Source organism: Scomber japonicus, chromosome 19, assembly GCF_027409825.1.
Source record: "Scomber japonicus isolate fScoJap1 chromosome 19, fScoJap1.pri, whole genome shotgun sequence".
Taxonomy (NCBI): domain Eukaryota; kingdom Metazoa; phylum Chordata; class Actinopteri; order Scombriformes; family Scombridae; genus Scomber; species Scomber japonicus.
The window spans coordinates 33,207,347-33,223,304 of record NC_070596.1 but is presented as its reverse complement, the minus strand read 5'-3'; the positions used below and the strand labels follow the sequence as shown (position 1 = coordinate 33,223,304).

The 15,958-nt window shown below is 57.3% G+C and overlaps 1 protein-coding gene across 1 annotated transcript in view; it reads right to left on the bottom strand.

The window, feature by feature from the left end:
• Positions 1-585: 585 nt before the first annotated feature.
• apc (APC regulator of WNT signaling pathway) overlaps positions 586-15,958 on the bottom strand; it is a 29,940-nt gene continuing 14,567 nt past the window's right edge. The window contains 14 exon segments of the mRNA XM_053340121.1: positions 586-4,771; positions 4,773-5,873; positions 6,126-6,340; positions 6,421-6,537; positions 6,729-6,806; positions 6,882-7,021; positions 7,226-7,321; positions 7,690-7,890; positions 7,987-8,164; positions 9,621-9,707; positions 9,791-9,841; positions 10,905-10,967; positions 13,334-13,447; positions 14,755-14,863. Coding sequence (XP_053196096.1) covers positions 1,006-4,771; positions 4,773-5,873; positions 6,126-6,340; positions 6,421-6,537; positions 6,729-6,806; positions 6,882-7,021; positions 7,226-7,321; positions 7,690-7,890; positions 7,987-8,164; positions 9,621-9,707; positions 9,791-9,841; positions 10,905-10,967; positions 13,334-13,447; positions 14,755-14,863 — 6,316 coding nt within the window. The 3' untranslated portion in view covers positions 586-1,005.

The following is a 15,958-nucleotide window of genomic DNA, read 5'->3' as shown; positions in this document are numbered from 1 at the left end:
TCTGACTCGTTTCTGGAGGATGAACGAAGCTCCGTCATCAAAATAAAAGCTCTTCAACCTTTGAGAGTTTCCTGTCCCTTACAAAATAAAAGAACCTTTTTCACAATAAAACTCAACCATGTGAAATAAAACCAAGCACAGTTTGCACCTAAACGTTTAAACTTTATTGTTCATGTTTAAACTTTATTGTTCATCATCTGTTTAACATTTCGACTCGTTCTCCTCCGACAGTGAAAAGTTACAGCCGTCAATAAAACCAGAAACTTTTTGGCAAAAATCAACTTTTCTTTTAAATTATGTGCTTCAAAGTTAAAAGTTAAAAGGTTTTACAGCAATAACTTACGTTTTACAGTGTTATTTGTTTCCAAGGCGACAGAGCAGGAAAGTTTCCCCCCAAAAAAAAAAAGAAGATTTGTTCTAAAAACAAACTTTTTGATTTAACACAAAAAAAAAATCTAAATAAAAAATGTTTGACAGTTTCTGAAAAAAAAAAACAAGAAAAAAATCAGTTTAATGGAAAAAACTTTAAATGATTTTAATCTTTCAGACTGAAGGTTTAACAGTTTAATATTTTAATATTTTAATGTTTTAATGTTTTAATGTTTTTGTGTTTTTAGAACAAACTTCCTGAAAATAAAACCATGACACGTGAGCAGAACGAGCTCGGACGCTACGCTAGCAGGAACATCGTTATCATCGTCGTCGTTATGTCACCATGGTAACGGTCAGTTAGGTGGGGGCGGGGCCATGCGGGGTGACAGGCAGAGGGGGCGGGGCTAAGCGCTACACATTTTAGTGGTATAAAAAACATAAAAAGTTCATCTGTGAAGAAGCTTGACTGACAGGTGACAGGAGCCAATGAGAGGGGAGGAGGGAGGCGAGGGGGCGGGGCTAGCACTTAAATACAGACTCACTTCCTGTACAGTCCACAAACACTGACGTCATATTTACACGTCCTCCATTCTGTGTCCCGGCTGCGGCGGCCATTTTGTGTCCCATTTCTTTTCACACCGACGTGACGATGTACGAGCCGCGCTCGCCGCCGCCGCCGCCGGCTCCGCCTCCCTCTCCCTTCGGCTCCCGCTTCTTGGTGACGGGCGTGGGGATGAGGGAGGGCCGTGTGGGCGTGGTGGAGGAGGACGTGGTGGTGGTGGTGGGCGTCGCCGTGGTGATGACCTCAGCGCTGCTCTTCCTGGGACTCGGCGTGTAGTTGAAGGGACTGACGCGAGCCGCCACGGCGCCGCTACGCTGCTGCCCACGCGCCTGCTGTGGCCGCTCCGGCGGCGGCGGCTTCTCGTCGAGACTCTCGCAGCTGCGGCGCAGGTTGAGGTTGGAGGACGAAGACGAGGACGAGGAGGGGATCTTACTGGGGACGGGGCTGTCGATGACGGGCGGGGCGTTGGTGGCGCTGGGAGAGCGAGCCGAACAGGAAGAGGAGGAGCGCGGGTTGTTGACGGGACAGTCCTCCAGACGCACCCACACGTCCTCCGGCTGCTCGCCGCTCCGCCCGGACGCCTCGCCGCTCTTCGCCTTCCTCCACGTTCCTTTGGAGCGGCCGGCGCCCTCCTCCTCGCTCCGCCCCTTCTCGCTGGACTCCGACGAGGCCGACAGCACCGAGGACGAGCTTCCCGTCCGCTTCCACGTCCCCACGCGGGGTAACGAGGTCGAGTGTTTGCCGCCGTTTCCTCCGCCGCCGCCGTTCTCCCGCTTCCAGGTGCCGGTGCGGCTGAAGCGCGATGATGTCGCTTCCTGCGGGCGCGACGGGCTCTCGGAGTGGGAGCGGTTGACGTCGTGTCTCTTGCTGCTCGCCGGCAGCGGAGCGTCGGGGCTGGTGGGAGACTCGGCGGCGGCGGCGGCGGACTCCTCCAGCTTCCTCTTCAGCGTGGGACTCGGAGCTTCCTTGATGAAGGTCGACTGGCGGACGAGCGCCGGCTTCTCCGCCTCCTTCGGCTTCTTGGCGCCGACTCTGGAGGCGGACTCGCTCCTCGGGATGCCGGCGCCGCTCCTCGCCGTCCCGCTCTGTTTGGCCGGTCTGGAGGTCGACGACGACGCACTTCCTGGAGACGCGGTGCGAGGCAGCTGCGACAGCTTTCCTGCTTTCTGATTGGCTGCCGAGGAGCGCGAGGGGGTGGAGTCTCGTGACGACGCCCCTCTGTCGGCGCCGTCGCTGCTTCCCGGAGCTTTAGCCGCGGCGGCCGCTCGGGGCTTGCTGCGGCCCCTGGCGGCCGGCTCCCTCGGCTTCCCGGTGATCAGGCTCCTGTAGACCTTCTTCCCGCCTCGCAGCGCCTTCGCCGCCTCTTCCTCTTCCTCCTCCTTCTTCTTCTTGGCCTCCAGCGTGCTGCGCTCTCCCGGCTTCAAGATCTTGGCGCCTCGCTTCAGCGCCTCCTCCTTCTCCCCCTGCTCTTCCTCGTCTGCGTTGTTGTTGGCCGTCGGCAGGCGGAACGGCGAGCCGACGGATTTGAGCGACAGCACGGAGTCGGAGTCGGAGGACGGCTGGCGCGACAGAGACGAGGCGGCGGCGGCGGCGTTCAGGCTGCTGACGATGCAGTTGGCGCCTTCTTGGATGGCCTTCCAATCAAACGACTCGGAGTCAGGGGAGGCGGGGCTTCGAGGTGCCTCCGACGGCTGCTCTTCGGCCAGAATGTTGTCGTCTGATTTGGGAACAGGAAGCGGCGTGGCGGCGGAGGCTTTCTTCTTCTTCTTGGGCATGGCGGAGCTGATGCACTCCTGCAGGAGGTCGTCCTCCGAGTCGATGCTGAGCGAGCTGAGCGACGAGTTCCTGGAGAAGCAGACGGGCGTGTCCTCCACGTGGAACGCTTTGGGGGCGTAGCCGCTGGCGGCGGGGGGGCGGGGCTTCGACTCTGCCTGCGGCGGCTGGGGCGGGGACTTGGCTTTGCCTCCATCTTGTTTTTCGGGCGGCGGCGGCGGGGCGAACTCCTTGTTGTTGTTCTCTTGGTCGATGTCGCTGAGCGAGCTGAGCGACGAGTTCCTGGAGAAGCAGACGGGCGTGTCCTCGATGGAGAACTTCTGCTGCTCGTCCGGCGGGTTCGAGGGAAGTTTGGTTCGAGGGAAAACCGCCGCCGTCTGCTGCTTCCTCTTCCTGCCTTCTTCTTCTTTTGTTTTCTTCTCCTCTTCGTCCTTCTCCGCGCCGCCTTCGTCTTCGTCGAAGTCGAGCGAGCTCAGCGAGTCGTTGCGTGAGAAGCAGCACGGCGTGCCCTCGATGGGCGTGTAGTGGCGAGGAGAGTCGAAAGCGAATCCTGGTTTCGCTTTGGCCGCGACGCTGTACGGCGCCCGCTGAGGCATCGGCTTCACCGGCGACGTCGGTTTCTTCTTCTGCTGCTGCGGGCCGAGCGGAGGCGGGGCGGAGGGGGGCAGCGGGGGAGCGAGGGGCGGGGCTTGGAGGTGCTCGCCGTTAGCCGCTCTGACGGGCTTCCTGGGTTTGGCTTTGGGCATGGCGGCGCTGATGCACTCAGCCAGGATGTCGTCACCGTTCTCTCCCTCAGGAAGTCCCGCCCGCCTCCTCTGGGCAGCGCCGGGCGGAGCCGCGGGCGCGACGGCCGGCGCCGCCTCCTCGTTGGGTGGCGAGTCGATGGTGAGGTCGCTGAGCGAGGTGGCGGTGGAGAAGTTGAGCGGCGTTCCCTCCACACAGTAAACTCTGGGCACTTCCTCCGCGGGGGGCGGCACCACGTCCTTCCTCTGCTGTGATTGGCCGCGGCTCTGAGGCGGGAAGAGCTTGTAGACAGGAAGCTGGCTCGGTTTCCGTGGCGCCGCCTGTTGCTGTTTCTTTGGTTTCCGTGACGACTTAGGCATGGCCATGTCGATGCACGCGGCCAAGATCTCGATGTCGTCATCGTCGTCCGATTCGTCGAGGACCTGTTTCTCCTCCTCCTTCCTCTCCTCCCTCCCTCCCTGCGCCTCCTCCTCCTCCTCCTCTTTCTTCTTCATCTCTGCCGCGATGTACGGCTCGTCCAGACTGAGCGCGCTCAGACTGGAGGCTCGAGAGAAGCCGTGCGGCGTGCTCTCGGTGGCGAAGTGCAGCAGGACGTCGGCGCTGCTCTCCTCCTCGTCCTTTTTCTTGGACTTTTCTTCTTCTTTAATCTTCTGCGCCGGCGGCTGCAGCAGCGGCGGCGTCTTGGCGCGGCTGGGCGGCATCGTCTGGCCGGGGCTGTCGGGCAGGTCGCTCGGACTCACCACGCCGCTCGGCACGCCGCTGCACGGCTCGCTGGAGCGCACGGAGCTGGCGATGGAGGAGGTGGAGAAGCTGTCGAGGGAGCTGACGGACGTGCAGCGGCTGAACATCAGCGGCGTCTCCTGAGCGTACGGCTGCTCCGGAGGACTTTTAGGAGTCCTGGCGCCGGACGATGATGTCACATGATGGTGGTGGTGATGGTGGGCGTGGCCGTGATGGTGGTGATGACCTCGTCTTCCGCGTGCGGAGGGAGCGGCGGCGGCTGCGGCGGCGGCGGCAGCGGTCTGACTCTCCGCCTCCTTCTGCTGCCGCTGCTGCTGCTGCTCGTCCTTCTCGCTGACAGGAAGTGTCGGGTAGTCGTTGCCGCCGTTGCCGACGACGCTCCCGCCTCTCCTCTTCCTCCCGATGACATCACCGTCCTCCTCTTCCTCCTCTGACGACAGCGAGGACAGCGAGCTGCCTCTCGAGAAGCAGATGGGCGTGTCCTCCACACAGTACGTCTGTGTCATCTCCTGGTTGCTTTTTGGCACCGCCCGATTGGCCGGGGGAGGAGGGGGGCGGGGCTTGCTGCCGGAGGAGGCCGGTGGGGGGGGGCAGCGAGGCGGCGGCGCTTTCTTCTGGTTTGAACAAAGTCTTACGAGGAGCATCGGCGCCGTATTTCAGGCTGTAGTCAATCGGCTGCTCGCTCGCCGCGTCGCCGCTGTAGTTCGATGTTGCCGTGACGACAACGTAGCGTGACGGCTGTACGGACATCATGCGCCCGCCGCTCGTCGCAGAGTCGCCGGCGTCATTTCTCCTCCTCAGCCGGGCGTCCTGCTCGTCGTCTTCGTCGCTCTCGATGCCGCCGCGGTGACTCGGGCTTTGCCTCCCAGAGTTCAGCTGTTCGTCGGAGTACTTCAGGCTGTAGTTGATGGGCGTGTCCAGCTCGGCGCCGTCGTCGTCGGCCATGTGGTTGGCGCTACGGATCTTGTGCGCCAGGTCGGCGGGGTACTTCCTGTAGACGCAGCACCTGTTGGCTCCGCTCTCGTCTGACGAGTAGAACGGCTCTGAGGACGATGGTTTGGTTTTGCCGCGGTTGCCGTAGCCGTCGGCGCTCGTGACGCTGTTGAGGCTGTCGCTGGACGCTCGCACGCTGGGCGAGAACACCGGCCGGGCGTACGGCGCCTCCTCGCTCGGCCTCTTCGCTCCGTCTCCGTTCTTCGGACTCGACAGCACGGGCGTGATGGCGTACGAGCGCGTCGTGCTTCCTGCTCCTCCGCCGGCGCCGTTGCAGCCCCGCCCCTTCCTGTGAGCCGCCTTGGGGCTCAAGTTGTCGATGTTGTCGAAGGTCTCGGACAGCTGCTGGGCGTCCAGCTCCTCGATCAGCGCCTTCTGTTTGCGGGCGTGCAGCGACGGGGCGCCGGCGCCCGGCGACACCACGCTGGCGTCCTTGTAGCGTGCCGGCCGGTTGGCCATCAGGTTGCGCAGAGCGGCGGCGCTGCCCATGGCGATCATCTTGTGGCGGGAGTGGATGAGATTGCGCAGCATGCCCACGGCGCCCAGCTCCCATAATGCCTCCTGATCTTTGGCGTCGCGTGCCGACAGGTTCCAGAGCGTCCCGCAGGCGTTGGACACGATGGTCAGACTGTGAGACTTCAGGTGCTGCAGCAGAGTCGGCAGGCAGCCGTGGTCACGAAGGATCTGCCTGTAGAGGACACGCAAAGCACACATTAACCAGGAGGAGAGGAGGAGAGGAGGAGGAGGTGGAGGAGAGGAGAGGAGGGGAGGAGGAGGTGGAGGAGAGGAGGAGAGAGGAGAGGAGAGGAGAGGAGAGGAGAGGAGAGGAGAGGAGGAGGAGAGGAGGAGAGGAGGAGGAGAGGAGGAGAGGAGGGGAGGGGAGAGAGGAGAGGAGGAGAATAGGAGAGAGGAGAGGAGAGGAGTAGAGGAGGAGTCTCACCTGTGTGCCTCGTTAGTAGCGATGAGGCTGGAGACGTTGCGTAGGATTCCTCCGCCGCTCTCGATGATGGCGAGCGTGTTGGTGTGGCTGCGGTGCGTCAGCGTTCCCACCAGGAACGCCAGCGCTCCGTCCACCGCGCAGATGTCCGCTTTGTTCTCCGTGCAGTGAGCCGACAGATTCCAGAGCGCGCTCAGTACGGACTTCAGAGTCGACTCCTGGCGGGAAGAACAACAGGTTAGGGAGCGCGCTCAGTGCGGACCTCGGCCGATGACAAAAAGCAAAGTGTTATTTTTACCTTTTGAACCTCGAGAGCGCAGCCCATCAACGCTCGCACGCTGCCCACCTCACGCAGCGTCTTCTTACTGTTCACATCAGCTCGCCACGACAGGTTCCTCAGGACGCTCGCTATCACCTGCAAACACCAGAGCGTCACTCTGAGTCCTCACCAGGACTACTGAGAGGTCAGGGGTCAGGGGTCAGGGGTCAGGGGTCAGGTGTGACAGTCAGGGTCAGGGGTCAGGGGTGAGAGTCAGGTGTAAGAGTCAGGGGTCAGGTGTGAGGGTCAGGGGTCAGGGTGTAACACAGTAAGAACCGCGCTGATACCTGCTGCAGGTCTTCACTCTCGGACTTGAGCTGGGCGACCATGGCTCTCATGCAGCCCTTCATGGAGCACAGCGTGGCCTGATGGGAAAACAACCAGCTGGTTATTCGTTTGCGAGCGTTACCGATGAGTCAGCGTGTCGGCCGTGCTCTCACCTTATTGGCTACGTCTCCGAAGGTCAGGTTGGTGAGCGCCATGCCGGCGTAGCGGCGCAGCGTGACGCTGTAGTGATCGCTGCTCAGACCGAACATCTCACAGTCCACCTGCAGCAGCTCAGCCACCGCCTGCAGCCCACCTGCACACACCGGCCAATCACAGAGCACATTACTGCACACACCGGCCAATCACAGAGCACATTACTGCACACACCGGCCAATCACAGAGCACATTACTGCACACACCGGCCAATCACAGAGCACATTACTGCACACACCGGCCAATCACAGAGCACATTACTGCACACACCGGCCAATCACAGAGCACATTACTGAAGACTCACCGAGCTCGTTCATGGCGTGTCGATGCTCCTCGTCGAAGGAAAGCTTCATGAGAACACAGACGGCCGGACAGATCTGATGCTCCACTGGAGACGGCACTACACACACACACACACACACACACACACACACACAGAGAGATACACACACACACACACACACACACACACAGAGAGACACACACACACACACACAGATACACACACACACACACAGAGACACACACACACACACACACACAGATCTTGTTATTTCGACTCTTCATGTCAAAGTCGTGACCACGAGTCTCCTCATTGGTCTGTGTGTGTGTGTGTGTGTGTGTGTGTCTCTGTGTGTGTGTGTGTGTGTGTGTGTGTGTGTCTCTGTGTGTGTGTGTCTGCGCGCGCGCGTGTGTGTGTGTGTGTGTCTCTGTGTGTGTGTGTGTCTGTGTGTGTGTGTGTGTCTGTGTGTGTGTGACATCACTCACTGGGGTTGTCTTCCTGGTCGACGCCCCTCTCGTGGTTCTCCTGCCAGCTCCAACACGCCTCGCAGTAATGTCTCACCTGCTCCAGCAGGTGGAGCACTCTGATCTCCCTCCGGCCTCTCTTATCGTCCGGCTGGCTGTGCACGATGTTGTGCAGCGCCGCCGACGCTCGCGCCCGCGCCTCCTTACTGCCCCGGGAGTTACCTAGGCAACGCAAAACAGCTGTGAGCAACAGACACAGGAAACCACAACACCTCTCCACTGTGAGCTTTCATATCAGAGACAAACCGAACAGCTCACCGAGCAACAGGGAGTCTTTGTCGTTGCCGTGCAACAGCTGGATGAGCAGCGGCAGGCAGCCGGACTGACGCATCGCGATACACGAGTCCTGAGAGCTGGACATGGCGAGCAGCGTCCGCGACATGTCGTCCTTATCGTGAGTCCCCAACATGGACAGAAGACTGTACACCATCTCCACCTGTAGGGGGAGACATACAGCAGCAGGTTGTGTTACAGCGTGCAGCAGGTTGTGTTACAGCGTGCAGCAGCAGGTTGTGTTACAGCGTGCAGCAGGTTGTGTTACAGCATGCAGCAGCAGGTTGTGTTACAGCGTGCAGCAGGTTGTGTTACAGCGTGCAGCAGGTTGTGTTACAGCATGCAGCAGCAGGTTGTGTTACAGCGTGCAGCAGCAGGTTGTGTTACAGCATGCAGCAGGTTGTGTTACAGCGTGCAGCAGCAGGTTGTGTTACAGCGTGCAGCAGCAGGTTGTGTTACAGCGTGCAGCAGGTTGTGTTACAGCGTGCAGCAGCAGGTTGTGTTACAGCGTGCAGCAGCAGGTTGTGTTACAGCGTGCAGCAGGTTGTGTTACAGCGTGCAGCAGCAGGTTGTGTTACAGCGTGCAGCAGGTTGTGTTACAGCGTGCAGCAGCAGGTTGTGTTACAGCGTGCAGCAGCAGGTTGTGTTACAGCGTGCAGCAGCAGGTTGTGTTACAGCGTGCAGCAGCAGGTTGTGTTACAGCGTGCAGCAGCAGGTTGTGTTACAGCGTGCAGCAGCAGGTTGTGTTACAGCGTGCAGCAGCAGGTTGTGTTACAGCGTGCAGCAGCAGCAGGTTGTGTTACAGCGTGCAGCAGCAGGTTGTGTTACAGCAGCAGGTTGTGTTACAGCGTGCAGCAGCAGGTTCTGTTACAGCGTGCAGCAGGTTGTGTTACAGCGTGCAGCAGGTTGTGTTACAGCGTGCAGCAGCAGGTTGTGTTACAGCGTGCAGCAGGTTGTGTTACAGCGTGCAGCAGCAGGTTGTGTTACAGCGTGCAGCAGCAGGTTGTGTTACAGCGTGCAGCAGGTTGTGTTACAGCGTGCAGCAGCAGGTTGTGTTACAGCGTGCAGCAGCAGGTTGTGTTACAGCGTGCAGCAGCAGGTTGTGTTACAGCGTGCAGCAGCAGGTTGTGTTACAGCGTGCAGCAGCAGGTTGTGTTACAGCGTGCAGCAGCAGGTTGTGTTACAGCGTGCAGCAGCAGGTTGTGTTACAGCGTGCAGCAGGTTGTGTTACAGCGTGCAGCAGGTTGTGTTACAGCGTGCAGCAGCAGGTTGTGTTACAGCGTGCAGCAGGTTGTGTTACAGCGTGCAGCAGGTTGTGTTACAGCGTGCAGCAGGTTGTGTTACAGCGTGCAGCAGCAGGTTGTGTTACAGCGTGCAGCAGGTTGTGTTACAGCGTGCAGCAGCAGGTTGTGTTACAGCAGCAGGTTGTGTTACAGCGTGCAGCAGGTTGTGTTACAGCGTGCAGCAGCAGGTTGTGTTACAGCGTGCAGCAGCAGGTTGTGTTACAGCGTGCAGCAGCAGGTTGTGTTACAGCAGCAGCAGGTTGTGTTACAGCGTGCAGCAGCAGGTTGTGTTACAGCGTGCAGCAGCAGCAGGTGTGAGAGCAGGTGTGAACTCACCTTGGTTCCCAGGTGGCTGGTGATTCGTCGAGGCACAGAGTAGCTCGTCTCATTGGCCGGTTCGTGGTCCAATCGGCTGCTGGAGCTCTGCAGGTGAAAACAAAATAAAAACAATTAACAACAATTAAAGAAAAGAAGAAGAAAAACTGACACCTGAACGAGACGCTCACCTGAGCTGCAGCTAATACACTGCTGTCACTCGGCCCCGGAGATTCCTCCACCTGCAGAAGAGAGGACAGGTGAGGACAGGTAAGAACAGTAGAGGCCAGGTGAGGACAGGTGAGGACAGTAGAGGACAGGTGAGGACAGTAGAGGACAGGTGAGGTGAGGACAGGTGAGGACAGGTGAGGTGAGGACAGGTGAGGACAGGACAGGTGAGGTGAGGACAGTAGAGGACAGGTGAGGACAGGTGAGGACAGTAGAGGACAGGTGAGGACAGTAGAGGACAGGTGAGGTGAGGACAGGTGAGGACAGGTGAGGTGAGGACAGGTGAGGACAGGACAGGTGAGGTGAGGACAGTAGAGGACAGGTGAGGACAGGTAAGGTGAGGTGAGGACACGTGAGGACAGGACAGGTGAGGTGAGGACAGTAGAGGACAGGTGAGGACAGGTAAGGTGAGGTAAGGACAGGTGAGGACAGTAGAGGACAGGTGAGGACAGTAGAGGACAGGTGAGGACAGGTGAGGTGAGGACAGGTGAGGTGAGGACAGGTGAGGACAGGACAGGTGAGGTGAGGACAGTAGAGGACAGGTGAGGACAGGTAAGGTGAGGTGAGGACAGGTGAGGTGAGGACAGGTGAGGACATGTGAGGTGAGGAGAGGTGAGGACAGGTGAGGTGAGGTGAGGACAGTAGAGGACAGGTGAGGTGAGGACAGGTGAGGACAGGTGAGGTGAGGAGAGGTGAGGACAGGTGAGGAGAGGTGAGGACAGGACAGGTGAGGTGAGGACAGTAGAGGACAGGTGAGGACAGGTAAGGTGAGGTGAGGACAGGTGAGGACAGGTGAGGACAGGTAAGGTGAGGTGAGGACAGGTGAGGTGAGGACAGGTGAGGTGAGGACAGGTGAGGACAGGTGAGGTGAGGACAGGACAGGTGAGGACAGGTGAGGACAGGTGAGGTGAGGACAGGACAGGTGAGGTGAGGACAGGTGAGGACAGGTGAGGACAGGTGAGGTGAGGACAGGTGAGGACAGGTGAGGACAGGTGAGGTGAGGACAGGTGAGGACAGGTGAGGTGAGGACAGGTGAGGACAGGTGAGGACAGGTGAGGTGAGGACAGGTGAGGTTACCTGCAGACGAGCTCCCAGCCTCAGAATGTCTTTCTCTATCTGCTGAATACGAGAAACCCGAGCCTGCAACACACACATGTAGAGACAGGTAAGTGTTACTGTGATCTGGTGTGATCTGGTCTGGTGTGATCTGGTGGGACCTGGTGTGATCTGGTGTGATCTGGTGTGGTGGGATCTGGTGGGACCTGGTGTGATCTGGTGTGGTGGGATCTGGTGTGACCTGGTGTGATCTGGTGTGATATGGTGGGACCTGGTGTGATCTGGTGTGATCTGGTGTGGTGGGATCTGGTGGGACCTGGTGTGATCTGGTGTGGTGTGATCTGGTGTGATCTGGTGTGACCTGGTGTGATCTGGTGTGATCTGGTGTGACCTGGTGTGATCTGGTGTGATCTGGTGTGATCTGGTGTGACCTGGTGTGACCTGGTGTGATCTGGTGTGGTGTGACCTGGTGGGATCTGGTGGGATCTGGTGTGACCTGGTGTGATCTGCTGTGATCTGGTATGATCTGGTGGGATCTGGTGTGACCTGGTGTGATCTGGTGGGACCTGGTGTGACCTGGTGTGACCTGGTGTGATCTGGTGTGATCTGATGGGATCTGGTGGGATCTGGTGGGATCTGGTGTGACCTGGTGTGATCTGGTGTGACCTGGTGTGATCTGGTGTGACTTGGTGTGACCTGGTGTGATCTGGTGTGATCTGGTGTGACCTGGTGTGACCTGGTGTGACCTGGTGTGATCTGGTGTGACCTGGTGTGGTCTGGTGTGATCTGGTGTGACCTGGTGTGACCGGGTGTGACCTGGTGTGATATGGTGTGGTGTGATCTGGTGTGATCTGGTCTGGTGTGATCTGGTGTGATCTGGTGTGACCTGGTGTGATCTGGTGTGACCTGGTGTGATCTGGTGTGACCTGGTGTGATATGGTGTGGTGTGATCTGGTGTGATCTGGTCTGGTGTGATCTGGTGTGACCTGGTGTGACCTGGTGTGACCTGGTGGGATCTGGTGTGATCTGGTGTGACCTGGTGTGACCTGGTGTGATGTGACCTGGTGTGATCTGGTGTGATCTGGTCTGGTGTGATCTGGTGTGATCTGGTGTGACCTAGTGTGGTCTGGTGGGATCTGGTGTGATCTGGTGTGATCTGGTCTGGTGTGATCTGGTGTGATCTGGTGTGACCTAGTGTGGTCTGGTGGGATCTGGTGTGATCTGGTGTGACCTGGTGTGATCTGGTGTGACCTGGTGTGATCTGGTGTGATCTGGTGTGACCTAGTGTGGTCTGGTGGGATCTGGTGTGATCTGGTGTGGTGTGATCTGGTGTGACCTGGTGTGATCTGGTGTGACCTGGTGTGACCTGGTGTGATCTGGTGTGATCTGGTGTGACCTGGTGTGGTCTGGTGGGATCTGGTGTGATCTGGTGTGATGTGATCTGGTGTGACCTGGTGTGATCTGGTGTGATCTGGTGTGACCTGGTGTGATCTGGTGTGATATGGTGTGACCTGGTGTGATCTGGTGGGATCTGGTGTGACCTGATGTGATCTGGTGTGACCTGGTGGGATCTGGTGTGACCTGGTGTGATCTGGTGGGATCTGGTGTGGCCTGATGTGATCTGGTGTGATGTGATCTGGTCTGGTGTGATCTGCTGTGATCTGCTGTGATCTGGTGTGGCCTGGTGTGACCTGGTGGGATCTGGTGGGATCTGGTGTGACCTGGTGTGGTGTGATCTGGTGTGATCTGGTGTGACCTGGTGTGATCTGGTGTGATCTGGTGTGACCTGGTGTGATCTGGTGTGACCTGGTGGGATCTGGTGTGACCTGGTGTGATCTGGTGTGATCTGGTGTGACCTGGTGTGATCTGGTGTGACCTGGTGTGATCTGGTGTGATCTGGTGTGATCTGGTGTGACCTGGTGTGATGTGATCTGGTGTGATCTGGTGTGACCTTGTGTGATCTGGTGTGACCTGGTGGGATCTGGTGGGATCTGGTGTGATGTGATCTGGTGTGATCTGGTGTGATCTGGTGTGATCTGGTGGGACCTGGTGTGATCTGGTGGGATCTGGTGGGACCTGGTGTGATCTGGTGTGATCTGGTGTGATCTGGTGGGATCTGGTGGGATCTGGTGTGATCTGGTCTGGTGTGATCTGGTCTGGTCTGGTGTGATCTAGTGTGATCTGGTGTGATCTGGTGTGATCTGGTGTGATGTGATCTGGTGGGATCTGGTGGGATCTGGTGTGACCTGGTGTGATCTGGTGGGATCTGGTGGGATCTGGTGTGATCTGGTGTGATCTGGTGTGATCTGGTGGGATCTGGTGGGATCTGGTGTGACCTGGTGTGATCTGGTGTGACCTGGTGGGATCTGGTGTGATCTGGTGTGATCTGGTGTGATCTGGTGGGATCTGGTGGGATCTGGTGTGATCTGGTGTGATCTGGTGGGATCTACCTGAGCTCTCCTCTCCATCTCCTGGCAGGATCCGAGCTGTTCCTCCATCGCTGATCGAATCTGTCGAGCTTCAAACTCCAACTGACGGCGACTCATGTCAGTCTGTAGAGTGAACTGATACACACACACACACACACACACACACACACACACACACAGACACACACACATACACACACACACACACACACACACACACACACACACACACAGACACACACACACACACACACACACACACACACACACACACACACACACACACACACACACACACACATATATACACACACACACACACATTAATATACACACACACACACACATATATACACACACACACACACACACACACATATATACACACACACACACACATTAATATACACACACACACACACACACACACACACACACATTAATATACACACACACATACACACACATACACACACACATACACACACATACACACACAGACACACATACACACACAGACACATTAATATACACACACACATACACACACAGACACACATACACACACACATACACACACACATACACACACACACACACACACAGAGAGAGACACACACACACACACACACACACAGACACACACATTAATATACACACACACACACACACACACACACACACACACAGAGACACACACACACACACACACATGATAACTATATCTCCCATGGTGCATTTTACTAACAAACATCTAATCACACAGACTCAAGTTGTGTGTGTGTGTGTGTGTGTGTGTATAGTGTGTAGTAATGTGTGTGTGTGTGGTGTGTGTGTGTGTGTGTGTGTGTCTCTGTGTGTGTGTGTGTGTGTGTGTGTGTGTGTGTGTAGTGTGTAGTAATGTGTGTGTGTGTGTGTGTAGTGTGTAGTAATGTGTGTGTGTGTGTGTGTAGTGTGTAGTAATGTGTGTGTGTGTGTGTGTGTGTGTGTGTGTGTGTGTCTCTGTGTGTGTGTGTGTGTGTGTGTGTGTGTGTGTGTGTGTAGTGTGTAGTAATGTGTGTGTGTGTGTGGTGTGTGTGTGTGTGTGTGTAGTGTGTAGTAATGTGTGTGTGTGTGTGTGTAGTGTGTAGTAATGTGTGTGTACTTACGTTCTCGGTGAGCGGCAGGCTGTCGATCCTCTTGGTCAGGTTCTGTGTGTGTGTGTGTTTGTGTGTGTATAGTGTGTGTATAGTGTGTAGTAATGTGTGTGTGTGTGTGTAGTGTGTAGTAATATGTGTGTATTGTGTGTACTTACGTTCTCTGTGAGCGGCAGGCTGTCGATCCTCTTGGTCAGGTTCTGTGTGTGTGTGTGTTTGTGTGTGTATAGTGTGTGTATAGTGTGTGTATAGTGTGTAGTAATGTGTGTGTGTGTGTGTAGTGTGTAGTAATATGTGTGTACTTACGTTCTCGGTGAGCGGCAGGCTGTCGATCCTCTTGGTCAGGTTCTGTAACTGAGCGTAGTACCAGTCCTTCTCCTTCTCCTCCTTCTCCAGCTCAGCCAGCAGCAGAGACCTGGAAGAGGTAGCAGGGTTAGGGTTGGGGGGGGGGCTATTAGGGTTAGGGTTGGGGGGGGTATTAGGGTTTGGGGGGGGGCTATTAGGGTTAGGGTTAGGGTTGGGGGGGGGGGGGGGGGTGTTAGGTACCTCTCCTTCTCCAGCTCCTCCAGGCAGCGGGATACGGTTGGGGGGGGGGGGTGTTAGGGTTGGGGGGGGTGTTAGGGTTGGTGGGGTGTTAGGGTTAGGGTTGGGGGGGGGGTATTAGGGTTAGGGGTTGGGGGTTGGGGGGGTGTTAGGGTTAGGGTTGGGGGGGTGTTAGGGTTGGTGGGGTGTTAGGGTTAGGGTTGGGGGGGGGGGGTGTTAGGGTTAGGGTTGGGGGGGTGTTAGGGTTGGTGGGGTGTTAGGGTTAGGGTTGGGGGGGGGGGTGTTAGGGTTAGGGTTGGGGGGTGTTAGGGTTGGGGGGGGTGTTAGGGTTGGGGGGGGGAAGTGTTTTGGGTTGGGGGGTGTTAGGGTTGGTGGGGTGTTAGGGTTAGGGTTGGGGGGGGGGTATTAGGGTTAGGGTTAGGGTTGGTGGGGTGTTAGGGTTAGGGTTGGGGTTGGGGGGGTGTTAGGGTTGGTGGGGTGTTAGGGTTAGGGGTTGGGGGGGTGTGTTAGGGTTGGTGGGGTGTTTAGGGTTGGGGTTGGGGGGGTGTTAGGGTTGGTGGGGGTGTTAGGGGTTGGGGGGGGGGGTGTTAGGGTTAGGGGTTGGGGGGGTGTTAGGGGTTGGGGGGGGGAGTGTTTGGGTTGGGGGGTGTTAGTATTAGGGTTGGGGGGGGTGTTAGTATTAGGGTTGGGGGGGGTGGTTAGTATTAGGGTTGGGGGGTGTTAGTATTAGGGTTGGGGGGGGTTAGTGTTAGGGTTGGGGGGGTGTTAGTATTAGGGTTGGGGGGTGTTTAGTATTAGGGTTGGGGGGGGGTTAGTGTTAGGGTTGGGGGGTGTTAGGGTTAGGGGTTGGGGGGGGAGTGTTTGGGTTGGGGGGGTGTTAGTATTAGGGTTGGGGGGGGTGTTAGTATTAGGGTTGGGGGGTGTTAGTATTAGGGTTGGGGGGGGGGTTAGTGTTAGGGTTGGGGGG